Genomic DNA, 28,000 nt, shown 5'->3' on the forward strand with positions numbered 1-28,000 from the left:
CACCTCAAGTTCTACAACTAGAAAACAAATTTCATCCTAGGGTATTTATGTCAGCCAACATGCATGGGGGGGTGGGTGGCATTGGGAGCAACACAAGAGTATCCTTTACTCTTAAGATCACATGAGCAATCACATGGCCAGTTTACTCACTGATGTATTTAATTTTGAGACACTACAAAACAGAGGAATAGGGGATTACAGGGACATCTGCTCTGTCATTGCTGCTTCTCAATCTCCCTGAACTAGTACTAGTACTCACATTGACCGCAAGGACACTTCCAGGGATAACTCTTGCCAGCTTAAACAGAAGACCCACCAGCACAATTTTAAGAAAAAAGCAAGTTTGCTGTAGGAAAATAAATAATTATATAGGAAAATAAATTAGAGAAAGTAGAGAAAGCTTACAAAGAGCATGCACATGTTTTGAAACTGCTGTAGATGTGTTTAAAACTTACAATTAAAACTTACAACTCCTTTTTTTTTTTTTTTTCTTTTGCTGATGTCTCACTTATTACATTTAGGCAAAATGTTGGGAGATTCCTATTCCTTGTTGTAACTGTTTTCCTTATGGAAAGTAGAGAGCACTAAAGGTCTGGAAATGATGGAATGTTAAGCTTCTTTGGGATAACACCTGTTGTTATTCTAGGTCAGTGGCTGTTTCTTGAAACATAAAATAAAGAGATTTATTGTCCTCAGCTTAAGAGTAATTGGGATGTTTGTGGCCACTCTGAGATTTTGCACTGTTGCACAGAAAGTGATTGTGGAAGACAGACTAGTTGCACCTAGAATCATTAAGTGGTTCTGCTCCTCCACTTCTTAACAGCACAACCTTCGCACTTGAACAAGTGGCTACAGGATTTCTAAAGACAATGACAGAAATAACACTACAGGAGACAAAATGACACATGCTCTTTTTCCAAGTATCAATACTGGTTTCTAGCAGGAATTCTGTGCATGGGAAAATGTGGCGTCGTGCTGTTTCTCCCAGCTCCGGGCAGCTCCGATGCCTTTCGGCGCTCCTCTCTCCGGAGCTCGTGCTCACTGCTTCTCTCCCGCGTGCCGCTGCGGCTGGCACACCAGTCGGGGTCTGCTGGGTTCTGTCGCCCGCACGAGGGTCCGTGGCAAAGAGGGAAGGAATTTGTCCAAATCACCCACGAAGGAAAGTGGGAAGGCTTTATTGTCGCGGAGAACTGCGGTGGGGGGTTGCGACCCGCACTTCCCACGCCCACGTAGGGAAATGGCACCGGCACCGAGGGGGAGCAGGATAATATAGGGGTGTGACAGGGAAGGCAAACATCCCCCCACCCAACGAATACAGACGCCGTGGTGATGATGTGTACTACAGCGACCAATAGGAACACAGCAGGGGCGGATATGAGGCTTTGGGGCGAGTGGGACAGCGGGATCGGGGTGACAGACACAGAACTCCTCAGGACTGGATGGGGGAGTGGTCACAGGAGTGACGGGGGAACACTCCAATGGCGGGCAGCCTGGGGCTAACAACCGGAGGGGGGGAGAACACGAGGGTACACAGGACTCGGCTAGCTAACTTAGATAAGAACCCCTAATCTAAACCCAAACCCGGGATGCAACATCTCCCTGTTTTTCAAAATATATAAAAAAAAGAATGGCTGCTTGATCTTCGTCGCTGCTCGTCTGACTGATTCTTTGCTCAGCTTCTGCTCCTGTTGTTTCTGCTACTGCAATGGCTGCTGTTTGCAGATGGAGAGGGCCTGCTGCGATGACACTGGGGGGTGGTTCTTCCCTGGGTGTTTGGGGATAAGGGAACTGGGACAAGAACTTTATTACAAACATGCGGACTGGGGACACACATGGACTGGGGTAGCTGGAAGGGTTTTTCTGGGGCTTTGGGGAAAGGCATTTTTTAAGGAGATGTGGGATCTTTTTCCTCTTTGCATCACCTGCATCACCCCCAATTGGTGGGGTCATCTGCTGTACACACAGGCATCCTGATGTTTTGAATCATCACCTGCACAACTACTTGATAAATCACAGCTTCCCTTGAGGTGCTGTGGCCTGCCTTATTTTTATGTTTACGCGAGGCAGACACACGTTTTTTCTTTTTTTTTGTGAGAATGGGGTCTCCCTCCCCTCCTCCTCCCCCCTCCCACTGTCCCTGGGGATGCCCTCCCCAAAAATGGAACTGGACATTGGATAACAAAATGTCCCCTCTGATCACAGTGGAAGCATTGGCGTCTCCATGGAGGCTGCTTTGGACCAACGTTCTTTGGAGGCAGAGCATCTAAGGCAACCACATAACTTCTGGGCTTTTCAGGGATGAGTTGTGTGTCAGCGTTCATGGATGCTGTTTCTGGGACAAACTTGTCCTGGACCTCTGATACCTCCACATGCCTCTTAGCTGCCATCTTGACCCAATTCATGGAATCTGCAAAAGGCTCAGAAACCTGCCCCTACTCCCCCCTCCCCCTGCTTCCCTCCCTCCCGGGTCTCCGTGAACCATGGGAATGTGGAGGCAAGGGCTCCCGCCCCCTCCCTCCTTTTCCCTCCTCCCCAGATCTCCAGGGCCCATGGGAACTTGGAGGTAGGGGTTCCTGTCGTCCCCCCCCCCACTTCCTCTCCCCTGGCTCTCTGGGGCTCATGGGAAGATGAAGGTAGGGGTATCTGCTCTTCCCTCCCCCCTCTTCCCTCCCGCCTGGACCTCCAGGACCCATGGGAAGATGGGGACAGGGTTCAGGGAACAGGATGGGGGCTGCCTCCCTCAGGCAGCGGGGCGGAGACAGCAGAGCTCTCCCCGGAGGGAGAGGGCGGGGTCGATGATGCAACTGGGAGAACACCTAAAGGACTGGAGGGAACACCCACACAAGGGGGAACAATGGGTGAGGGAGTAACCTGACCTCCCAAGGGGGCGGTGCCCACACCCACAGGGAGGCAGGAGGGGGTTGGGTTAAAGGTGGGGACACCAGGAACAAAAGAGAGAAAGGGGTTGTGGGAAGAAGAAGCCCCTCCATGTGACCGTCCTCCATCTTGGGAAGACAAAGACCCTGACCACATGGCCATGGTTTCCTCAGGGGAACAAAGAAAAGGGTTCAAAGAAACAGAGCAGCGCGGGGTAGCACCAGAAATGGGATTCTTAGCTGAGAAAAAGGGATTGGGAAAGAGGTTTGGGGTCAGTTCCCCAGTGAAGTGGCCAATTTCGCTAAGGCGGGGGCACCGGGGGGGGCTCGGGGGAGCCAGGAGCACAGTCCACGTTTGTGGAGCTTCCCTGCGCCTTGGAGCGGCGGAGTACTCCCCCCTGCCCACCTGGGTTAGGGGAAGAAGGGGTAGGAGAGGAAGATGGGGAAACACGTTCAGGGGAAGCAACATTTTTGTACGATGGCTCCTTCCCTTCCCAGCTCGCTTCTTGCACGGACTCCGCTTTTACCACTTCCGAAATCCACAAATGGAGGGTGGCAAAGGAACCTTTTAGGGAGGGATCCCTGCATTCGATCCCCTCCACCAATATCGCTCCCACCCGCTCCCAGAACTCTGTCTTGTGAGCATCACCCGCGGTTATGCATGAGAAGGAAAAGTACAGCCACTGTAAAAAATGTGTAACTGAATTTTTGGGGTAAGGACCCTTCACCAATAGAGCTCCCTTAAGTAGGGTATAAAATTCCTTCTGGTCGGCAGATAGCACCGTCCCCATGCTATTTTCACCCACACAACCTCACCCCTGCTGCAGAAAAAGAGGAAAAAAACCCAAAAATGCGAAAGACCTCGGTGGCCACCGCTTCACGCTGTGCGCTGTGTGCTCCGTACCCTCAGAAGCGCAGCAAAGCTCACCCAAGTGAAGGAGAGTTTAGCCCGGGTACCCTCCTGCTGCTAAATACTCACCAAACCAGGATCTTCGCAAATAAAAAGCTGCCACCAGGGTCCTCGTCCCGGGAAGTTTCTCTTCTTTGGCTCTTCGTGGCCGTGAAGAGTTTCACTTCCCCTCCCACGCAGGGGGCACCGCATGCCTCCCTGTGGGTGGCGGAGAGTTCACTGACCTACTTTGGGGAGTCTCCGCTCCCATTTTCAGTCTAACACAAAGCAGAGTTCCGGTGTGGCTCTGCGGCCGCGCGGCGGCACTCTGCACGGACCGCACACGCTCGGCTCAGCGGCAGCGCTCGCTGATTGGTGGCGCGGCCCCACACCGGAGGCGACGGCTCTTCGCACAGCTCCTGGTGCTTCTCAGTGAGTCTCCATCTGTGCGGGGCCACTCTGCCGGCCCTGGCTCCATTGTTGGGCATCACTAGTGGCGTCGCACTGTTTCTCCCAGCTCCAGACAGCTCGGGGACCTTTGGGTGCTTCTCCCTCTGGAGCTTGGGCTAGCCGTTTCTCTCCCACGTGCCGCTGCAGCTGGCACACCAGTCGGGGTCACCGGGTTCTGTCGCCCGCGTGATGGTCTGAGGCAAAGAGGGAAGGAATTTGTCCAAATCACCCATGAAGGAAAGCGGGAAGGCTTTATTGTCGCGGAGAACTGCGGTGGGGGGTTGCGACCCGCACTTCCCACGCCCACGTAGGGAAATGGCACCGGCACCGGGGGGGAGTAGGATGATATAGGGGTGTGACAGGGAGGGCAGGTGGCCCCCCCGCCCAATGAATACAGACGCCGTGGTGATGATGTGTACTACAGTGACCAATAGAAACACAGCAGGGGCGGATATGAGGCTTCGGGGCGAGTGGGACAGCGGGATCGGGGTGACAGACACAGAACTCCTCAGGACTGGATGGGGGAGTGGTTACAGGAGTGACGGGGGAACACTCCAACGGCGGGCAGCCTGGGGCTAACAACCGGAGGCGGGGAGAACACGAGGGTACACAGGACTCGGCTAGCTAACATAAATAAGAACCCCTAATCTAAACCCAAACCCGGGATGCAACAGGAAAAGGAAATACATTTTGAGTATTAAAACAAGCATTGCTTTCGCAGAGCACGGTAGGCTGAGCAGTTATAGAAACGTACTTTCACTAAAAATTATATCTGAGCAGCAATACTTACATTAATTTTAACAGACCAATTACTTCATTACATAGAATGTGCCAAAATGCCAGGTCAAACTAAGATAAATACCTCACATACACCTTGGAAATATATGCTACCCTGAATTGACAGAATATTTAAAAACTGTAATTCCCTGTCTCCAGAATCTGTTCAATAAAACAGAATCCAAGTTTATCTTCAGTGATTGTTTCATTTTCAGACACATTTGTATCAGTCTATTGTGTAACTGGATTACACTACAGTTGCATTCTTTCTGTGCACCCCTAAAAATCAGATGGGAAACATTATCGTTTCAGTAAATTGTTTTCCTCCACAGAAACCTCTCCTGTTGAAGAGGCACCTATCATTGCAATCTGCTATGCCTTTGCTCCTCCACATCACAGACCAATCACAGAAACCCAGAATGACCTAGGTAGGAAGAGACTTTACAGACCATCTTAATCCACCCCCCTGCCATGGGCAGGGACACCTTCCATTAGACCAGATTGCTCCAAGCCGTGTCCAAGCTAGCCTTGGACAATTCCAGGGATGGGGCAGCCACAGCTTCTCTGGGCAACATGTGTCAGTGTCTTACCACCTGCACAGACAAGAATTTTCCCTAACATCTAATCTTAATCTCCCTTCTTTTAGTTTTCAGCATCCTATCAAATCATCATTATTCAGATTAACTCCTATAGGTATCAAAAAATCAAGAGATTCCTCACCCACAGGACAAATCAAATTGCAATAAATTACAATAAATCAGAGCTCCTGATTTACAGACAAGCTAAATATCTCTGTGAAAGGCAGTTCAAAACCAAAAGATTGAGCCAGCTAATTAGCAACGTTTATCACATGCATGTCTTCAGCTGCCCTCCAGCAGACACTTAGTAACTTAAGCAGAGTTTTCTTGCGCTTCCCTTCTTCAATTTGTCTCAGTACATTGGTTAGAAAGGCCTCATTTACAGTCAGAAAGCAGACTTCAGCTCTTTTGGCCAATTCTGTGGTACTGGATATCAATTTTCCTTCTCTGATTGCACCTGTAAGCCTGGGCTTATCCAACCTAACTTTACTGACACAGGGCTCATGACCTCTGAAGTCATGACCACCATGTTGCTGTCTTTAGCAGGGCAACTCACAGAACTCCAAGATAGGAAGTATTTTTTATTTATTTTATTAAAATTGTAATTGAGATCATCTTTAAAAAGAGCCTATTTTCCATATGACTTTTAATTTTAATTTTTTTTTTTAAAATAGCTTTAACCAAGATTTGGGAGCTATTTTCATATATTGAAAGCAACAGAGAAAGCTATTAGCTAAAACACTTTTTATATTGAGACAAGAATTGCAATGACATGAAAGTATGTCAGAAAGCATATACAAATACTAGTGGAAAGAAAAGATAATGTTTAGAAAATGTGGGGTTTTTTCCAAATTTGATCTTATTGTTTTGACTATATTAGAGCACTACGAACCCATATTCTTTAGAATCATTCAATTTGCTGTTGTTGGGGGCCTTTCTCACTGCAACTGCGAAGTACATAAAAGTACTGCAATTTCCCACGTACCCCCAACATAAAAAAGACATGAACTTGGTAATGGGACTGGAGCATCTCCCATATGGAGACAGGACAAGAAAGTAGTGGCTGTCCAGCTTGGAGAAGAGAAGGTTGTGTGGAGACCTCACAGGGCCTTCCAGTGTCTGAAGGGGCTACAGGGAAGCTGGAGAGGGACTCTGCATCAGGAACTGTAGTGAGAGGACCAGGGGGAATGGCTTTGAGCTAGAAGAGGGGAAATTTACATTAGATAGCAGAGGAAATCCTTGGCTGTGAGGGCAGTGAGGCCCTGGCACAGGTTGCTCAGAGAAGCTGTGGCTGCCCCATCTGGAAGCGTTCAAGGCCATGCTGGATGGGGCTTATAGCAACCTGGTCTAGTGGAAGGTGTCCCTGCCCATGGCAGAGGGTGGAACTGGAGGAGCTTTAAGGTTCCTTCCAACCCAAGCCACTTGATATTTGATGTTTGGTTCAATAAATAAGTTATAAACCTGTCATGCATCAGGATAGCTGCAAAACTACTTTTGAACCAAATTTAATCTCTTTCTGCCTGATTGTCAGAACTTCAATCAGTAAAAGCACTGTAGTTAGTGCTATCTCAAAATACTTTAAAAAACCTTGCAGAACATGCAGATCAGTGGTACTATCACACAGTTTCCTCTGTCTTCAGAAAAGGCTGCTCACTAGAATTGCAAAAACAGTGAAGAAAAAATTGCTAAAATAAAAGGCACCTTTACAAACCACATTTCCAGAGGCATAGCTTTACTAGGAAATCCAATGCTATGTAAAAAACAATTCACATTTTATTTTAAATTTCCATAAACTGTACAAAAAAGTTTCATTCTCACCAAAAATAACAGCAATATTTTCAATCTTACTTCTAGACAAACAACAAACTCTTATTTTAGTCTTTCCACAGTGAGTTTACAAATAAACATACTATAAGATGGATGGGTTTGTGTCAGAGTTGGGACAGAGCAAACAGATTTAAACATTTGTGGAATAGATTTTAAGTTTTTTGTGTCTTTTAAGAATTTAAATACTCCTGCCATGCCTTTTAAGCCTAAAGAAAAAAGTTTTGTGTCTGACACAAAGGAATGTAAACAGTCATCAAGAGATGAAAGAGGTTGACTCTTCCAACAAAATGTTAAAATGTACCCCTATATCACTGACATTCACTTTACACCAAGACCTGTTCACAGCATGGGGATCGTGCAATAGCTGAATCCACTCTCCAAAATGCCACTTAAATATACATCAAAGACTTTCTTAAAAGTTTGGATTTTTAAAAAAAATCGTAAGTAACAGAACTGAAATAGATTATACTCCTTTTAATAGTTTGAGTTTCTTTCTTATCCTAATTAATCAGTGAATATGTAACAGCCCCATCAGATCTACAATCATAATGTACTTTTCCCACGATGCAATAAAGTAAACGAGCACCTAGTTAAGTCAATCAGATGTAGAAAGCACCTCTGCCAAGAGCATAGGCTTGTGTCAGGCTTGATTTTGTTTGTCAAACACATGTAGTATGGACTATCAACACGTAATTTAGGTCTTTGACCACAGCTTGATCAGCCCAAGGCCTAAAATGAAAACACAACTGCAGTGATTTTTTAAGATTTAATCAGTTTTTTTTCCCCAGCTTTGAAACTTAATTAAGAAGAAGCTGTTTCAACAGATTGGTTAGAGCTTAAAAAGTTAGGCATCATCTGTTACTTCAGAATTGTTTGAAGGAATACAGTCTTGAAATTCCACTTTATCTGGATAGAGTTTAATATAAGTATCCACCATCAAATCTAAGTCATGTTTTATGTCAAGGTTTATGTTCAACAAAGCAAGGTTGCTTGACCTTTGCCCTGTCAAGGTGTTTTTCAGGTATGCCTTTAAGCGCTTTCGTCCTATTCCGTATTTTTCATTCTCCACCTTCATCACTGGAAGTAAGCACAAGACTTTAAGCAATGCATAAACATTAGGGAAAAACTTTATGTCAGGCAAGTGAAGAGCTTCATAAATAGTAGCTGGAAGTTCAATATCTTTTCCTCTGTGCTTCCACTTGATTCTCCAACAGTGAAGCTCAGCAGAAAGTGTGTCTGGATTGGGCAAGTCATTTTTGAACATGTCAGCATGATGCTCCTCAGACGTATTGAATTTGAGCTGTGCCATGACTGAGGGCACTAATGATAAACATTTAAGAGCTTTTAAATGTTGTTCTGAGAAAATATCTTTTAATTCTTGAATAATATGCTCTACTGTTGGGACACTTAGGATTTCTTTGTAGTAATTTTCTGATGTCATATCAGGGTCAAAGTTCCCCTGTTGTGCCCTATGAAATTTTCCTGGCAGTTTAATTTGTACATCCAGTTTTGTAGCCAAATTTGTGGCTTCCTCAAACCAAAATTCATGGTAAACTTCAATATTCTCCATCACTTCATTCAGAGAGTGCAATACTGCTGTTAAACTGCCAGCTGCAAAGAACACATCTGATGTTTGTCCCTGGAGATTTTTTCCAAATGCTCTTGTAAAAGACAGAACATTTTTCATAATTACAATAGTGACAATGAAATCAAAGTCTGTTAGTGCACTTGAAAGTACAAATGCTCGACCAACAATGAAGTTGTTCCACCTGACAGAGAAGTCACTGCTCACAGCATCCAAGCACAGTACCAGTGCTTGCAGGAGGTCCACTAATACCTCAAAAGTATCATGTCTGCCTGTCCACTGAGAACGGCAGATCTTCTTCAACTCATTACCCTTCTCATCATTGTCCTGAAAAAGAGCAGAAATTTTGTTGTCCAGTTCTACTAGTAATTGTGGAGACTGATTAAAAAGACAGCAAACTTCTTCAATTGTTCCTAATGCAATAGAAACACCAACAACAGGAACAGATTTTGCCAGCCAAACATTTAAGGCACACGAGGAACATAGTGTATACACAGCTTGTGGATACTTTTCCAAGAGTCTCGTAGCCACAACTTTCATTTTAGAAGCAAATCCACTGGAGACAATGTAGGCTTGACCCCGACAGTACTCCATGTTTAGACCCCACTTTTCAGTAATAGTTGCATGGAACTTAACAGCTAAAATTTCAGGATCAGCCTCATATGGTAAAAATCCTATGAATTCTTCTCTTAGATTGTGAGAATCATCAATAAACCTCACCAACACTGGCAAATGTTCCTCTCCTGCTATGTCTACTACTTCATCGGTGACAATAGAAAAGAAGTGTGAGTCTCTTACTTCCCTCAGTGTCTCCTCTCTAACACAGTTTTCACAGATCTCAAGCATTTGTTTCTGCTGAGTTTTCGAACAATACTCAAGGTTGACTGCAGTCATCTCAAATCGTTTCCTCAGAACTTCATCGCCACCATTTATTCTATATTCCAGTAGAGCCTGAAAGTTATCTGAAGTAAAAATACCTTCTGGAAGTTCATCAACATTATGGCCATCCAATGGAATATTTTGTTTACCCATTAAGATCAAAATTTCAAATAATGATTTAAGGTAATCTTTGTTTTCTCTTTCTTCCAGTGTTAAGGGGACAGCTTTTTCCTCTTGTTCTTCCCCTCCTTCCTCTGAGACAGCATTTTGCTCATTGTTTTCATTCGATTCTTGAGTTGCCTGTTTCCGTTCAAAAGCATCATCAACTACAAAATGAAATTACTGTAAGTGTCAAAAATAAAACATAGCTTTTACTTGCCCATTACCTTTAAGTTACCAGAGTCCAGACAAGAATGTTTCCAGTTTAAAAGTGAATGAGTATTTTGGAAATAATTTAGACTGGCTGGCTGAATCAAGAAGGAACTCAATTATCCTCCTGCTATATATAAACTAATAGTTATGAGGCATTACCTCGTCAGCCTTAGCAAATAAAGTTATTATCTCAATTATTTTGATCACTTACTCTTTTGCTGCTTCAATGTTCTTATTTCATCTTCACTCTTAAAAAAACAAACAAAAAGAACTTACATTGATGACAATGTCTAACACGTGATCTTAAAATATTAACATATCAAGATCAGATACAAATATGGTATATGAGATCAGTTAACATTTGCCAAAAAGTGCTAGAAATTCTAAGACCAGGAGGTTTCTTGAGGTAGTTTATTACAGCCATGACATGTATCTACTAACTACATGAGAACAGTTGTATTAGGAGGTTCTTCAATATATATAATTATTAGTATATATATTAGATTCCATTAAATAGATACTATTGCAATTTGGTAATGTACTACCAGTAGACAGAACTATCTTTAACCCCATTTTCAGTCAACAGATGCAACCAAACTCACAAAGAAACATTTAGAAATTGTCTGCAATTTTTCAAGTATAAACAGAGATTAGGAGTGGAATTCCTCTTAATTGTCAGTATACTTATAACCATGGAGACACTTTCTCCCCTAAATGACACACAAGACACAATCCCACAAAAAAATTTCACAATCTTGGTTTTATCCATGGATCATTTTTCAGAACAGTAAGCTAGAACAAGCATGTCTGAATTGATTCAGATTTCAGAAGTTAAATGGGTGAACCAAAGATCACAATCAACATGCAGCAAGAATTTTGGGATATCATGCTTCAGTTGTCTTCAGCTGTCACTGTAGTAACAAGGAAAAGAAAACTATACATTTGATTTGGATGAAAGAATCAGCTCTGGACCAACACATTTAATTTTCCAGATTATTTCTTAAAGACTTCCTTAGTAGATAAAATTTTTATCATGCATTTAACTTATAATCAGCAAAAAAGATACAGGAACAGGCAGCATAGAAAATACAAACACTCAAGTGGCTAAATATTTTTATTTTACGTTTTTGTGTAAAAGTTTCACATTAACTTACTTGTCATTTTTTCTTTTAATAATAAACCCATAATTTTACATTAAAAACTTACCAGCTCTTTTATCCTTTTCCTATGTCTGCTGTGGGGATTGTTCAAGTGACTTGTAAGATCAAATATAGTTGGCACAGCATTATCCCGTAAAACCGTTCTGTATGGGCTCTGTAAGAAAACAGACATCTCGACTAGGGAATACTTTGAGAAATTTCAGACAGTGTGCCCTTTTTTTTCCTCCTTCTTTTCTTGTTTATGTTATTATTCTAAAGTACTTTGACTTTTTTATGTTACCAAAGAGAAAGCTAAGCTATGCAATTTACATTTCAGGGATATCAAAGAACACTACAGAGATACTACAGAAAACTCCAATCCAAACTACAAATCCTTTTTTTTTGTCTCCATTATCTTTATATCAAAGACCCTGGATGCAATAATTTTAATTTACTGCAATATTATGATTTTTTAAAAAAATAAACCTGGATAAAAAGACATACATCAGAAAGGAAACATTTTGTTACTATTGGGTTTTGGGTTTTATCACTTATTTCACAATTCTAGAAACATTTCATTGTGAAAATGTTCAATTGCTTCTTTTCGTAGAACTATGATGTCCACCAAGCACTACTGTGAAAGATCATATTGAGGGAAAATTTATCTGTGAATAAAAAAAAAAGAAGAAAAGACTTCTAGATGATCATGTAAGTGTTCCCAGTTAAAAAAAAAATATTTAAAGTAAAATGTTATATTTGGATATACTGTAAACGTGTGTTGCCTATACTGGCTAATTTCTACTAAGTACAAAATTGTAACTGATGTCATCTTGTCATTAGATTGAAATACATTTCAAACAAACCCAGTTTCATAGCATTTCCTTTCAGAGTCATAATGACTTCCAATTTTCATATGTTTCAGGCATGCTGGCTAATTAGAGATCTCATAATGTGTAATACCACTAGGACTTCAGAGTTTGACCCGCATATTTTAATTACCATTCATAACTAAAAGATCCGATTTGCTTATGTACCAGAGCGAAATTCAGCCTAGAAATTAAAACCTGATACAAAGTCCCATGTCCACCCTTTCCTACTCTTATGCAAGCTATTAAAATCATATTGTTGACAAAAAGAACTGAAAGCTATTACTTCATTAACAGAAAACAGTGCCTTGACTTTAGCTGGATGAAAATGTAACAGGAAATTATAGCTTGACAGATGTACAGAGTGTTTAAATCTTGTGGCCACAACAGAGTGTAATTTAACCAAATCACACCATGTACACACTTCAGGAACAGGACATTAATAAGTTTAAATAATTAGAGATATGCAAAATTACACCCAATAAACTTATATAATATTATAATCTCTAGTGAAACAAGTGAGACAAAGAAAGCACTGCAGTGAGGGACTGTTCAACAAACACATTAAACTGCCCAGGAGCACCACTTTTTCCCTCTCCTCCGACTGTTCATTTTCAATGGCTGAGAGCCTGTGTGGAGCCTCAGGTAATGGCAGTGATCACAATTAAGACTAAGAAATTAATTTTCCTAGGGACGAGTTACCCAGTAGCTGAAAGATTAAAAAGCAGCATTCTGGTGAAAAATGTCAGTCATATTTTGCAAGACGCAGTAAATAAATGCTTGTTTTTACTTACACTTCTGCATATCATAGATGTCTCAAAATGTTTAGCACACAATCTGTAATGCTTGTTGAGTTGATCTGGAGTTTTATCTTCTAAATCTGCCCTTCGACAGTTCTCTACCCATCTCTGACATCTGCATGTAAGGAGAAGAATTAGACAATCTTAGGATAAAACAAAATCCCTTACAGTTTCAAATCATACTCAAAATTGGAGTGCAAGTGACCTTGATACAAGGCTTGGGAAAGTTCTTTACAACTTCCTTTGGATATCCCATCAAATTTTTGTAAAAATACTTTTTCTGTTTTTGCTCACCACTCAACATCATCCCATCAAATTCAGGAGTCTTTTCCCTTAATTTATATATTCTTGCCTTTGTCACGCACACACAGAGCAGACTGTAGCACAGTTGCTCATGAAATCTAACTATTAAATTCTAAAGAATTTGCTCTTAAAAAGAAAAATTAAAAACCAAAGAGATGTGCTTGTAGTCTAAAGTCATAATGTTTTCTAGGCAGTTTTTAACATAGCTGTCTTTTCCACCTCCTATCAAAATACAGTATTATTATTTATTGTGGTCACTGGGGGAGTTTTGAGTAGATTTATGAAAGTGAAAAAATAACAACAGAAAAAAGCAACCATTCCACAGACAGTGCTTCCATGCCCGAAGTTCTCCTTAGATACATATTTTTACATGTATTTACTTTTGCTTTGGATTAGTTCTCCAAGATATACCACAAAGATAAAGAAATATTTCCTTTACTGACAGGACTCCATTTAGGTATGCAACTGCAGACTGTTCCCCCTGGTGAGTAAACCATTTGCAGTAATTGATGCAAATGCTGCAGTAGTCAGCTTCAACTCCTTGTAATGGGGTATATGTCATCACTCTCTGAGCAACAAAGTTACTTGTTCTGTTGCTAGAAGTTAGAAGGAAGCAATTTTACTATTACTTTAGACTGCAAACATGAAATTATTGTTTATAGCAGTAAGGAGGAGAAAAAAACCTAGTGATTACTCAACAATATAAGAACAAAGGCTGTCTTGTCAGATATTTTGGTGGGTGTCATGGTTTGACGCTGGCACAGTGCCACTGCCCCTATGAAAGTATACCCTCCCCAAACGAGTGCTGTGAGATGCGACCAGAAACAGAGCAGAGCAGGCTTGAGCTTAGAAATGAGGGAAAAAACTTTATTAACCAACCACTATAATAAAAGACACACACAGAATCCAGAATGAAAACCCTCAAAAATATTCCTCCTCCCCTCCACCCAATTTCCAACAAAACACAGTGAGACAAAACTTGGACCCTCAATCAAGTTACCACCCCTCAAATAATCAATTCTCCATCCATCAAGGGAGAGAGGAGTCTCTCTTGTAGCACAGACCCCCCCAGGAAACACAGTTGCGACCTCTTTGTGTTTCCATGCCACACATGGCACTGCCCGGAAAAAAGTCTGCCAGTATGACATCCTCCTCCCAGGTACAGTGCTCTCACCACTGTGCATGGACCAAGACTTCTCATAGTGCTCCTCCTTTAAGGATGCTCTGCCAAGGGCCAAGGAACAACAGTTTCTCATTTTGGGACCACAGTCCCCCCCATTTTCTCCTCCTCTGGAGCCGAGGGTACAACAGTTTCTCATTTTTGGACAACAGTCCCCCCCACTTTCTCCTCCCCTGGGGCCGAGGGTCTCGAGAACAGAGATCTTCTTTTTCCCTGAAGACTAAAGGCACCACTACACCCTCCTCATCCTTCTCTGTTCACTCCACTCCTGTCACTCTCCTGGCATCACTGCAGCAGGTCACTCTCACTCCAGCCCTGGCAGTCACTACAGCTGGCCACTCCCTTGGCTCAAACCATTGCATCCCCCCAGGAATGCAGTCTCTGTTGCAGAAGAAATTGGTTCAGTCTATGGCTATACAAGAAAAGTCCAGCCAAGGCCACTCCATCATCTCCTCCCACCTAGGATTTCTTCTTCTAACATCTCAGGTCCCAGGCTGTCTCTCTTCCCTTTCAGATCAAGAAGAACTAATGTTTCACAAAGCTTTCTTTGTCCCAGAAGGGGTTAAAAGTCTCGGGCTCCCAGGACAGCTGGACTCTCAGCTGCTCAGAATTCCAACTCCTACAGGTGGGCACCTTCCCCGCCCCCGCTTCTACTGCTTCTACTCCGGCACATGATATCAAATTTCCAGGTGCCTTCAGGCTCTCTGTCTCTCTCTCTTTGGGGGGGAGGGGGTCACAAAGACATCTCAGTTTTTCTCCACACTTCTGTTCCGCTCAGTTCCAGTCCCTTCACCCCCTGTCCTACCTCTCCTAGGCCACATGGCTTCCCCTCCCCCACCCACCCTGTGGCTGGGCAGGGGAGGTCTGCACTCTTCTGCTGACGGGAACCAAAGAGAGTTCCCCTGGGAGTTCTCTGCTTTTAACCCCCTGTGTTCTCAGAGGCATGTCCAATGCCTTCAGTGGTCACTCCAGGCATCAATATCCCAATCTGACCACTGATTGGTTTGACCCCAACTTCCGGAGAAAACTCACTTCCTTGTCAAACCAGGACAAGTGGGCAGCCCAGATGAGGAAATCACAGGTCTAAGTGGATTCACCTCTACTTTAGCTCAGTAAAGAGCAATTGTGCAGATGAAAAAGGGGAATCTTTGATTCTGATCTCTGCTGGCCGAACTATTTGCAAATCTCAATTTTTTGCTCATGCAAAATATTAAAATAACAGTGATGGCAAATGCCATAAATCAAAATAATTTCTAATATTGCTCTCGGAGATCCATACAGAGTGTCAAAAATAGGTTAGAAACTGTTGGAAAATAGTTGATAATTGTTAAGCATGTACTGTTAAAAAGTTTGGTTATTATACTGGAAAAGGGGTTAAAAGGGTAGTTATAAGAAATACGGTACTCAACATACGGTATTACATCTAAGTAAAGTTTATCACCCCCCAGGTGAAAGGAGCCAGCCTGGACAGAACTGTAATGGGCCAATCAAGAGCCTTAAACCTTCGTGCAAATGAAGGATCCCTACAGAAACCAATCCAAAGGAACAAAAAACAGTATAAAAAGGGGGCACCCAACCCAGTGAAGCTGTGCCGCTCCACCTGGAACATCTGGGACATCGCTGCTCAATAAAGGAAGAAGACCAAGCACCAGCGCTTCAGTATCCTTGACAGGAACACTCCTGTTCAACCTGTGGGCCCCCATGCTTTAGGCCTTATTATTATAATAAATACTCTAGTACCGGGAGTGTGGTCCCATTTTTAACACACAGTATGCTTAGTAACGACTTGTGAAAAATGTAGATTAAATGATTGGCTCTTTGCAAATATTAAATTGAATACTATATGTGTTATGGAAGGTTATTTTGTAATACTGTATTAATCCTTTTTAAGTAGTGTGTTAAATATAGTTTTAGGTTATAACATAATGTTAAAATAGAAACTATGCGATGTAAGGTATTTTTTTTACTAGCTCAAGAAAGGGATAAGATAATCAAGAAACTCTTCAGACAGAGATAACAGCAACAGGACACCTAAAGAGTTACTGCCTCCTTATCGGAAAAGACAAACATTCTTCCACCTTCTCTCCATTTAAGGGGAAGAAGTTGACAAAAACCAGAAAATTTCTTAATTTGCAAGGAATTTATGGATCATGTATGATATATTAATATGCAACAGACTACTGCTTTTAAGCGTTATTCCTTTGTTTGCAAGGCATGTTTTTGGCAGCTAAGTGCCCAAAAATATCCGGACATCCATAATTCTTTGCTTTTTATTGTCTCATAGTGTCCTAATCCTAATTGTCCAAATTTTTATTACTCTAATTTTATTACTATTTTTATAACTATTTTATTACTAATAAACTTTTAAAATTTTAAAAAACAAGTGATTGGCGTTTTTCACAGACTTAAAATAGGAAAGAAAACAATGTTTTAAAAAACCTGATTTTTTGGCACAACAGATCTTGCACTCTTGTCAGTGCAATCACCCCAAAAAGAGAACAGGGGAGCTTTCTTCACTTAATCAAATGATATAAACAATCTTTGGGAGATCTATAGCATCTAAATTATATTGACTCTGGCTTTCAGACTTTCTCAGTGGGTGTTGACTACTAAACAACTCATTAAATGTGATCACAAAGGCTGATCAGCCTCCTCTACAGTTAGTGGGGAGGGTTTCAGTCCAGAGAAAGAGCCTGACCCCATGGTCTTACCTGCTTCTTTCAGTGATTCAGGGAAGCTGACAAACACTGAGAGAGAGCAAAGCCAGAGCTCCTTACATTATGTTAACTCCCCTGAATCACCTCCTGGCAATCACAGGGAGACAAACTGGTGGCAAGAATGGTGCATTCAGAACTGGCACATAGCTGTCAAGGGCAGGCAAACATCAGCCTGAATTCTTTGCCCTCCCATGTTAACGCCAACCAAAGAACCTAAGTAGGTACTTAGTAAGTACTACACAGTACTTAGTAATAGTCAATGAGTGACAGCAAGAGATACCACCAGCTCTTCAGAGGGGGCTTATTCAAAAATGAGTCTCACACAGATGTCATTAACTACTCAATACTTCTTTCCTGATGCCTTAAGTTTTAGCTTTCATATTATCCAGATTCTGTATTGCATTAGTACGCAACTCTGAACTTCATACAAGTTCTCTTCACAGTTTAGTTAGACAAAACAATCATTTTCCAGCCTGAGAACCAAGGACACCATTGCAGCTTAAGGCCCAAAAAGTATAAACAGCAAATTGAGGAGAGCAATCTGGGAGGATTGGACTTCATAACCTGAAGCTGTAATTGGACAATTAACCCTAATATGCAAATGGACCAAAACTTACAAAAGCATGAAAACATGTGATCTGCTGTCCAACATGGGTGTAGCCTCGGCCAGGCTCTTGTACTGCCCAAGGTGTATTCTTTGAAGGCCTTTTTAATAAATACCTACTTTATTCTTTTAACACTGTCTAGCCCCTGTTCTAGGTAGCCTCTCAAGGCATCATTCCCTTACAAAGTTCTTCAACAGTTGAACAAAAACTGGCTGTGGCTGCTGCCTTTTGTGCTGAAGTAAACACTGCCTGTGATGCCAAATTATTTTTGCCTGTTTTCTTTTATATATTCGCTGTATTCTTACATATATATTTGTAACTTTGCCTATTGTTCTATTTGTGGCTAGTTTTCCCAATACTTTACCCAGTACTTTTCCCTAGGCAGAAAGAAGCTCCACATTCCAAGGCCCCCTATCCTATCTTGGCTCTGTCTGGGAACCAAGGCCAAAAAACAGCTCTTCAAGACACATTTTCACAAACAACATTTAGTTCCCATCTAAGGAAGGGGGGGGGGGGGGTGGGGGGAGGGCGCAGGCAGGATTCAGAGAAGGTTGGACCGAGGGAAATGGCATCACCTCTTATTTCTCTAATTGGTGATTTTTTTTCAATTATGCTGATCTGCTAAACTTTTAAAACTGTATTCACCCCATGAGGGGTGGGCATTTTGCAGGCATTTTTCCATATCTGCCCCTGGAGGCCTCCAATGAAGACCAGCCTTTGTGTTACCTCCTATACTAATATTATCTCAGGGTATGTTGTTTTATTTCTAGGTTCTTTAAGGCACCACCTGAGCACATGATCCAAAAGAAGCCTTTGGTGTCCAGAGCCCTGGTTTGAGGATCCTAACCACACAATCCTAGAGTGGTTTGGGTTGGAAAGGACCTTACAGCCCATCTCTTTCCAGGCCCTGCCATAGGCAGGGACACCTTTCACTAGACCTGGTTGCTCCAAACCCCATCCAGTCTGGCCTTGAACACTTCCAGGGATGGGACAGCCACGGCTTCTCTGGGCAACCTGTGCCAGGGCCTCACCACCCTCACAGGGAGGAATTTCTTCCCTACAGCTAATCTGAATTTCCCCTCTTTTATATCACGGATCAGACATGGGCACCAAGCTTCTCAACCCACTGGAACAGCATATCAGCAACCAGAGTTCTAGAAATTTAGGAAGCTCTAATGGCAAAGGCTGAAATGTTGACATTCCCTGAGGAAGCTACAGGACTAAAAGGAGATGACAGGTTATATGACTGAACTCAAACCTGAAAACTCCATCTGAGTCTGAATTCAGCACTTCAGCCAAACTGTGAGTTTGGCTCCAAACAGAACAGTCTCTGAGGAATGGAATAACAAAGAAAAAGGAAGTCAGACCCCTGAGATCACTCACTATAGCTCTGCATAGCTCCAAGAAGCAACTAGACAGATCTTAGAATAAAATTATGTATTAACTTTTATCAAATCTTTCACTATTCAACTAATGCATACCATATACTGTTATGCAAGTCCTTCCGTTGCAATATATTTGGCACAAATTAAAAGTTATCTCAAAGCAGTATATTACACCACTGTTGCTGGGAGTACACCTAATGCAAGTAGTGTTTGCAGGCTGTGAAGTGGTACTGACCTTGTGCCTAACAAAGTCCTAGAAGTCCTGTGCCACTGGCTGGCTGGGGTGGCTGGTCCCGCCTCAGATCACCACGACCCCCCACAGAGGTACAGGCTTAGGGCAGAGTGGCTGGAAAACTGACTGTTAGAAAGGCCCTGGAAGTGCTGGTCAACAGTGGCTGAACATGAGCCAAGTGTGCTCAGGTGACCAAGAAGGCAAAGGGCACCTGGCCTGTACCAGCAATGGTGTGGCCACAGGCCCAGCACAGTGACTGTCCCTCAGCAATGCTGAGGCACCTCCAATCCTGGGGTCAGTTTTGGGGTCCTCACAACCTTGATGTAGGTGCTGGAATATGTAAAGAGAGGGAAATGGAGTTGGGGTAGGGTCTGGAGCACCAGAAGCAGCTGAGGGAGCTGCAGTGGCTCAGCCTGGAGAGAAGAAGACTCAGGGGGCACCTTTTCACTCTCCACAACTCCCTGACAGGAGGGTGCAGCCAGGTGAGGGTCAGGTTCTGCTCCCAGAGAACAAGGGACAGGACAAGAGGAAACAGCCTCAAGTTGTGTCAGAGGTGGTTTAGGTTGGCTAAATTTCCTCACTGAAAGGTGGTCAGGTACTGGAACAGGCTGCCCACAAAAGTGGTGGAATCACCAGACCTGGTAGCTGTCAAAAGGTATGTGGATGAGGCACTAGAGGACACGGTTCAGTAGTCAACATGGTGGAGCTGGCTTAATAGTAGGATTTTGTGGCAGCAGCTCTCTGGCCACAGAGAGCAGGCACAGACTTTCCCAGGCATTTTCCCAGGGAAGGCTGTGAGAAGATCAGAGAAAAGAATGAGAAACCGGTTGTTGTGCACATGTGGAATGTGTTATGGATATTTGTTTACCAAAGGGTGATTTCTTAATTGGACACTGGATGGTGTTTTGCTGGATTGACCAATTAGGTCAAAGCTCTATCGGACTGGCTGTAAGGGTTACTGAGTTACTTAATAAGTATAATATAATATAGTATAAGAGGATATAACAAAGCAATTGATCAGCCTTCTGCAATCATGGAGTCAATGCTAATTACTACCCAGCTGGGGGCCTGCAGTGACAGGACTTGACAACCTTAGAGGGTTTTTCTAACCTTAAAGACTCTGTCACTCTATTCTATTACTTTATTTTGTGAATATTGGGGGATAATTAAAAGGTTTAGCTAAACCTGGTTTCAGAAAGCAAGATTGATAGCAAAGTTGTTTATATTAAAAAATCCCCCAAACCAAAATGCAACAACCTAAACTCTTACAGTAATGATTCATGCCACTACCTGCACATTTTGAAGATTATGTAGGAAATTATTAAAAATCATTATCAACACAATTTTAATATATGCTGATTCTTTCAAAAAAATTTAACCTAAGAGTTGATTTACTATCTTTTTTTAGTTGTAAAAGTATTTTCTTCTTTTGCTAAATAGGCAAATTGGCAAATAAGTAAATAGGCAATTGGTTCGCAGACAAAACAGATTTCTGGAGAGCACAGAAAACACCAGCTGAAGTAATTGCTCACTCTGATGTGATTATATGCATATGGATTTCCTTCAAAAAGGGGGAATTGGAAAGATCTGCTTGTAGAGGAATGCTTGTCTTCAAAATGTGTGGTTTTTGTGTCCTGTTTTGCAGTAAAGTTATCCTTTTTGTGAATTCAGATTTAGTTGTAGCTTTTTGGATGGATTGTCAGGGTGTCAATTTGATGTACCCTGCCAAAAGCAGGCTCTCCAGCAGGTGCACATCAGGTGAAACACTGTTTTTTGTACAAATATGGTATTTTCTGTGGACTAGTACTTGCTTATAATGATGGTAATTTTGTGTATAGTTTTAAAGTATATTTATTAATGTATATTTCAGACATGTACATTTATATAGGTAAGAAGATGGTAAATTACTTTCTCTAGAATAAAGAGAACTGTTGTTGTCTCAAAAAGATATGATGTTATTCATAAATGGCAAGCATCACCTGTCACTCAGTTTAGCAGCACAGTCACAGCAGCAGGAAATCTTTTTAATTTTCAAAACAATGTTATTTAAATTAATTTGGAGGACACGGTTTCATTTTCATCCAGGACAAAGATATGCAAGGGGTCCTGTCTGGGCAGGAAACTGGGGTTTTGTTACCTAAGACTTCATACTGCCACTTCAGCAAAAAGAAAAGGAAAAAACTTCAGTTAATTAAAAAAAAAAAAAAGTAGATATAAGAAAATGCTTTTAAGTTTTGTTATGGTCTTCAGGAGACAGAGAGTTAGGTCCATTAAATATGAAGAGAATTTTGACACCTACCGCCATGCAATAATAAGGTGTAAAACTACCACATTAATTGATACTTGTAGAATACATAGATTATTTGTAAGTTGCCAGCAAGGCTTATGAAGATTGAAAGATACTACTTGTCTAGTAGAAAAGACCACTGTGCGTCTTTTTTTAAGCTTCAGTTGTGTTGTCAGGAAGTAAAGTATTTAGTATTTATATTAACAAAAGGACAAAGATTAGCAGAGCCAGGAAAGGTCCACACTATGGTAACCAGGCTGTGGTTACTCAACCAGTAACAAATAAAAACCCAATTGCAAGGATTTCTTCAAGATAGAAAGATATGGCAGACTGGATATACTGGGGTAAAGTAGTTCAGTAAATCATTGGCAGAGGGTACTGTTAAGGAAACTTCCCTGTTGGGCCACCCAGGAGCCACTCTGGCAGTCACACTTGCACCACCTGAGCTAGGACTAAGGCCCCTTTGCAGCTCTGAGTGTCAGATCGGGTTTCCTTACTGGCTTGACCCCAGGTTTCCCATAGCACAATCTGTCATATCAATCCTTAAAATAATTGTAATCACAGTGCAGTAACAAAATCACAGCTCAAGATGGTGCATCCAAGGAGGGAACCTAAATAAGTCCAAGTCCTCTCACCAGTCTAAGTGTGGGAAAGTTGGGTGTTGTCAGCTCCTGCGGTGTCTTGGAGTGTCCATGTGCCTGGCTGTGCCACAGATCCCTGTGCCCTTTTGCTGTGCAAAGGGTCAGCAGTTGCCTCTTGCCTCTGGCTCTTGCCACCAGAGCTCCATCTGCAGCTGGCGCTGCAGTTGCCCTGAGCTGCCAGCACTGAATGGATTCCTTAACACCACCAAGACAGAGAATGGAGAGCCTGTGCAGTGGGGTCCAGAAACAGAAAAAGCCTTCCAAGCTATAAAAGGAGCTTCAGCTTTGGCTCTGGCATTGGGATTGCCAGATTACTCCAAGGCCTTTTGAACTATTTCTGCATGAGAAGACAGGCTTATGCAGCTTGTGAAGTCCTTATGCAAAACCTATACCCACAAGACTGCCCTGAGTTTTACTACTCAACTCAACTGGATGCTGTAGCAGCAGGGAATAATTCCTATGTTAAAAGCAATAGCAGCAACAGCAATTATCATGAAAAGGAGCAGACTTAAGTCCAAGTCATCCAACAACCATGTATACATGAAATGGACATGATTCTTAAACATGCTTCACAAGCATCATCCCCATGAAGAGCACATAGTTGTGAATAAATTATTTTAAATACACATATTAGCTTGAGATTTTTTTTAATCTAGAACTTTATTTCCCAATCCCTTCAACAATGAGCTCCATCATGATGTGCTCAAGTAGTATTTCACTTCAGCCACCTACATGGAGATATGCATGATCAGTCTCTAGAGAACTTGGATTTAATCCCATTTACAATGGATTCTCATACATGAATGGCAAATGACACACAGACTACACAGGAATAAGAAACTCAGAGGTGCTTAAGGCAGAACCTCTACAACCCTTGGTGAATGCCCAAGAGGCTGAATTAACTTGCATTAGGAAAGGCAGCCTGGTGGAGATGTAATTAATGAGTGACTATACTAATTCTAAATAAGTTTTTGGAGAGCATCATACATTTACACTGCTGAAGGAGCCATAGTTCTTTATTTCAGCAAAAAATAATGTATCTAATGGAACTGAAATACAAGTATTGCTGGAAGCCACCAAGCTTACAAGAGAAATCACTTTAGTACACTGTCCAGATCATACAAAGGCTCCTGTGAAACAAAGAAATAATAAAACTGCTCAAACATGTAGTCAGGTAGATTTAAAATAGCCTGGAGTTTAGGAATAGTATTATGGGACAGCAAGATATTGGAAATAACTCTCATCAACCTCTAGAGTGGTCATGAACAGGAATAGTGTTTGGCAGAGATTTATACCCAGGATCAGCCTCTTAGAAAATAAATGGTTGGAGACAACTCCACACAAAATAATAAATAAAACTAAATACAGCTGCATGACATACAATCTGGAGATGAAGGATTAACTAAGGTATTTTCAGTAAAATCTAAACTGCAAGTTAAATAGGAAGGACCATATACTGCCATATACTATTTGCTGTAAGTTTTAGGTAACAAAACTGGATACACCATTCTCTCATCAAACTAGTAGTGGATGATCAACCATCATGATCATTATGTGATTTTTTTATTGGTAATCATTTAAGTATTTGTGCACAGGAATCTATAATGTTGTACTCTACCCTATGGTAATCCTGTTAGCTTTGTTATATTTGTACTTGGAATAATGCTGTACATAAGGGCAGCACTTAAAGAATGGGTGCAGAGACTGTAAAGATATAAAAGCCCAGGGATCTCTTGGTTCAGGGTCAATCCCCAGAGGCATCAGCTCAAGCTGTTATCATGTTATGATTAAAGTGCTGAAAGGAACAAGACATATGAGACTCTGCTACAAAAAACCCAGAACCCAGGGTCAAGGCTATGAGTGTGGCATGTCCAGGGAGTCAAATGGCACTCTCTTTCATTTGGAGCCACCTGCCCTAGAGGGCTTTGCTCACAGCAATTAAAGTCTCAGTCTGCAAAGGGGATTCCCAGCCTGGCTCCTGAATGGTCAGGAAGGAAAGTTTCCTTAATACTGCTTAGGCATTGTTCATTAGCTTTTAGAAAGGTTTTCTTCAGTCACAAACTTTACATTTTCAGAGATCTGCTGACATCTCATGGAAGTTGAAATGGCATTTTACGGAGTTGCAACTAGAGTATATATCACCTCACTACTGGTCAACTGCAGCAGAACAGCTTCTCTTTGCTTAAGAAGTATTTTGTTCTGAACACTCATACCTCAACTGTAACTTGAGCCACCATGATGAACAGAGCCACAATCCCAGATGAGAGTTAAACAAACATATTTTACTGTGAGGATCACTGCCTAGACTGCATAAAACTGTAAACCTTATATAGGTAACAGAGGCTACTTACACTAGTTTGATATGAAAAGACAATATACCACCTATTAAATACTGGTGGTTCTTCTCCAAAAGCTAATCTCTGAACCCTTTATCTTCTCAAGAAGCCAAAAGGAAGGAAGGTAGTCTTAACAGGTTAGTTCTCACTGACTTCCTAATACCTGAAAGATCAGACTTGGAATGTCTGACTGGAACTGCTTAGCACTGAACTGGGAAAACATTAAAGGCAATTACCCAGCTTTTATGGAAACACTGAAAACAGTAAGGTAGTAGAAACAATTTACCCAGACTATGCATTTACCATCAATGATTTTTTAAAATTAAAATTTATTTTAAAATGTATTCTAACAACTTTATTTTCAGCTTTCCCACTGTAAGCTGCCAAGTGCAAATAACATTTTGGGACAATGTATTTTGCTCACCACCCCAGTCTGACCTACAAAAGTGAGAGCAAGCAGTACAAGGAACATATTTTCATCTCCATCTGCAGACTGCTGTAGACCAACCCACAGAATAAAACACCCTCAAATCTGCAAAACTAAAAGGATGCATGGATTTATTAGTCTCTAAATGCTCTTGGTAAAATAGAATATATTACCAACTTTGGACAGAAAGTTGTAAAATATTAAGGGGGGAACTTCTAGAGAACTTAGAACATCATCTTTGTCACTGACTATTTTTAAGAGCACAAAGATGCTATAAGCAGTTTATGTATAGTTTCTCCTTCCTCCTACCCATCTTGTGAGACCCCATCTAAAATACTGTGTACAGTATGCCCCAATATAAAGACAGACATGGAAATGTTGGACCAAATCCAGAGGAGACCACAAAGCTGGCAAGAGGACTGGAGCACCTCCCATATGGAGACAAGATGAGAAAGTAGTGGCTGTTCAGCCTGGAGAAGAGAAGGTTGTATGGAGACCTCACAGTGCCTTCCAGTGTCTGAACGGGCCTTACAGAGAAGTAGGAGAGGAACTCTGCATCAGGAACTCCAGTGATAGGACATGGGGAAATGTCTTCAAACTCTAAGAGGGGAAATTTAGGTTAGATATATGAAGGAAATTTTTTACAGTGAGGGTTTGGAGGCCCTGGCATAGGTTGCCAAGAGAAGCTGAGGCTGCCCCATTCCTGGAAGTGTTCCAAGGGTTGGCTGGGAGCAAGGTGGTCTAATGGAAGGCATACCTACCCATGGCTTGGAATGACATGAGCTTTAAGGTTCCTTCCAACCTAAATCATCCTAGAGTTTATAAAATATAGTTTTAAAAAAATTAATCTTTAAAACTTAATCATTTAGTCGCACACCTTTAACTACATCTCCGCACTGCTATCATGGAACACACACATTCAAAATGTCCTTCCATAAAAAAATTATGAACTGAAGAGAGTATTTTCTTCATACAGTAAACCGTCATCTACTGATGAATTCTGTACAGCTTGATGTGACTCACATTTTACAGCATGGCCCTCTTACAAATTAAGACTGAAGCTCAGGCAGTGCCAATTTTCTTCAATTCCACACCAACTGCAGACATTCCTTTGTGTGAGATGCTAAGGGTCTCTGTGACATGTGACAGGACAGATGGTAGAAAAAGACAACAGTAAGAGCAAATAATGAAATTGAAGAATAAGAGTAGGTAAGCAAACACTTTGATTTCAGTTCTTATTAAAGCAAAAGCATGTGGAATATGGATTGTATTATAACACCTTGCATGTACTAGACATCAAGGGATCTGGATAGCCTTTACAGCAAGGAATTGCATTCATCCAGAAGAACTTCATAACATATCCAAAATCACAACTTTAGAAAGCAGCTACTACCTATATAGGCTTTTTTGTATCTTCATTTGAAATTGCTTGGAGGGTCTGTTTCCTTAGAAAATACTACATGTGCATAATTCCCAACGGGTTTTGATTTTTCCAAAAATCAGGTCAAGCAGCTTCAAGGAAGGAAGGAAGTAAATATCATGTATAAATAATGAAAAGCCCAGCCTTAACTATTGACTGTTAGAAAAGAGGTAACTAGTATTGCTCTGTGCCTATGCACCTTTCAATATTGTGAGCATCATGTTAAATCAAGTGATTATAAGAGTGTTATCTCGATTTAAGGGTGAACCTTTAATGGGGGTTTCTGTGTCTAAGTGCATGATTTATTTTTCATACTATTTTCCACTGTCTCTCACTCACACACTTTTTGCTCTACCAGTACACCACCCCTGCTTTTCACCCATTGGGAATTTCTCCCATCACCTCTGCTGTTGCTCATGATGCTTTGCCACCATCCCAGGAATCCTGTGACAGTTCCTCCCCGTCGCAGGAGTGTCCCATTTGCCACGCACACACCTCATCATCCAGCACCACATCGCCTAACACACAGAGCAGGCCTGATGGACTTTCACTGCTTGAGCCAGTGCTAAGCCTGCGCGAGCCCCCCACAGTGCAGGGCTCCCCTGCCTGAGCCTATGGCTCCGGTACCCCTCCAGCTGCCCCACATCTCTCGCAGCTATTACACCACCTCATACACAGCCTCACCCTGCCCACAGGCAGGCAGCTCCCAACCCCGTCTTGGCCAGGCACCCTCTCCCCACCGCATCCCGGAGCGCCGCCACTCTCGTCCCCACCACTCCCCCGAGGGGCGGCAGCCGCAGCCGCTACCGTCCCGGCGCAGGCGCAGCCGCCCGCCGCCACAGCCCGGAGGGTCCCACGGCCCCGCCCCGCCGGAGCGAGCGCGGCCTCCTCAGGCACCATCGGAGGTCCAGGCGTCCGCCAGCCCGCGGGTAAGGAGGCACGGGGGAAGCAGAGCGGGCAGGGGGAAGGGAGCCAGCTCTCCAGCACGATGTATCCTCAGACAGACAGCGCTGTGGGCCGGCGGGGCCTGAGGGGGAGAGCCGGGCGTCCCTCCCTCAGCCCGCCCCTCCCGAGGTGGTCTCACCTGGCCGGATCGCGGGGGAAGCGGAAGAAGGCCAGGTCGGACTGGGTGCTCTTGCGGGTGCAGTTGGGCGCCGCGCAGAAGTTCGGCATGGTTCCCCCGGCCGGCGCCGCTGCCCCTTTAAATCCGCGGGCCGGCGGGACGGGGGCGGGGGGAGGGTGCCTGTGTGGGGTGGTGGAGGAGGAGGAGGAGGAGGAGGTGGCGGCGGCCGGAGGGGAGGCAGAGCGGGAAGCGGCTCCACAGTGCTGTGAGCGGCCGGGAGGATTCAGCGCCGCACTCCGCCTGGCCGGGGCCGCCTCCTTCCCAGACTGCACAGCGCGCGCCCGCGGCGGACACGGCCCTGCGCGT

At 42.9% G+C, this 28,000-nt stretch overlaps 1 protein-coding gene across 2 annotated transcripts; it reads right to left on the reverse strand.

The window, feature by feature from the left end:
• Positions 1–7,318: 7,318 nt before the first annotated feature.
• THAP12 (THAP domain containing 12) lies at positions 7,319–28,000 on the reverse strand. Of its 2 annotated transcripts, none has more exons than XM_053970073.1 (5): positions 27,656–28,000; positions 13,033–13,153; positions 11,440–11,547; positions 10,445–10,481; positions 7,319–10,187 (listed from the first exon to the last, which is right to left on the reverse strand). In XM_053970073.1, the coding sequence occupies exons 1-5, from the start codon at positions 27,742–27,744 to the stop codon at positions 8,242–8,244; spliced, it is 2,301 nt and encodes a 766-aa protein (XP_053826048.1). In that variant the 5' UTR covers positions 27,745–28,000; the 3' UTR covers positions 7,319–8,241. The 2 variants fall into 2 exon arrangements, with proteins under 2 accessions (XP_053826048.1, XP_053826050.1); XM_053970075.1 differs by lacking the exon at positions 27,656–28,000 and adding an exon at positions 26,175–27,267.

This window comes from Vidua macroura, chromosome 2, assembly GCF_024509145.1.
Source record: "Vidua macroura isolate BioBank_ID:100142 chromosome 2, ASM2450914v1, whole genome shotgun sequence".
NCBI lineage: Eukaryota > Metazoa > Chordata > Aves > Passeriformes > Viduidae > Vidua > Vidua macroura.

What these genes read in the sequence shown, in the direction of transcription:
- THAP12 (XM_053970073.1), bottom strand. Translation starts at nt 27,744, where the DNA reads ATGCCGAACTTCTGCGCGGCGCCCAACTGCACCCGCAAGAGCACCCAG. An exon ending in TTCCCCCGCGATCCGGCCAG is followed by an intron (nt 13,154 to 27,655) that starts GTGAGACCACCT and finishes CCTTACATGCAG; the next exon opens with ATGTCAGAGATGGGTAGAGA. An exon ending in AACATTGAAGCAGCAAAAGA is followed by an intron (nt 10,188 to 10,444) that starts GTAAGTGATCAA and finishes TTCATTTTGTAG; the next exon opens with TTGATGATGCTTTTGAACGG.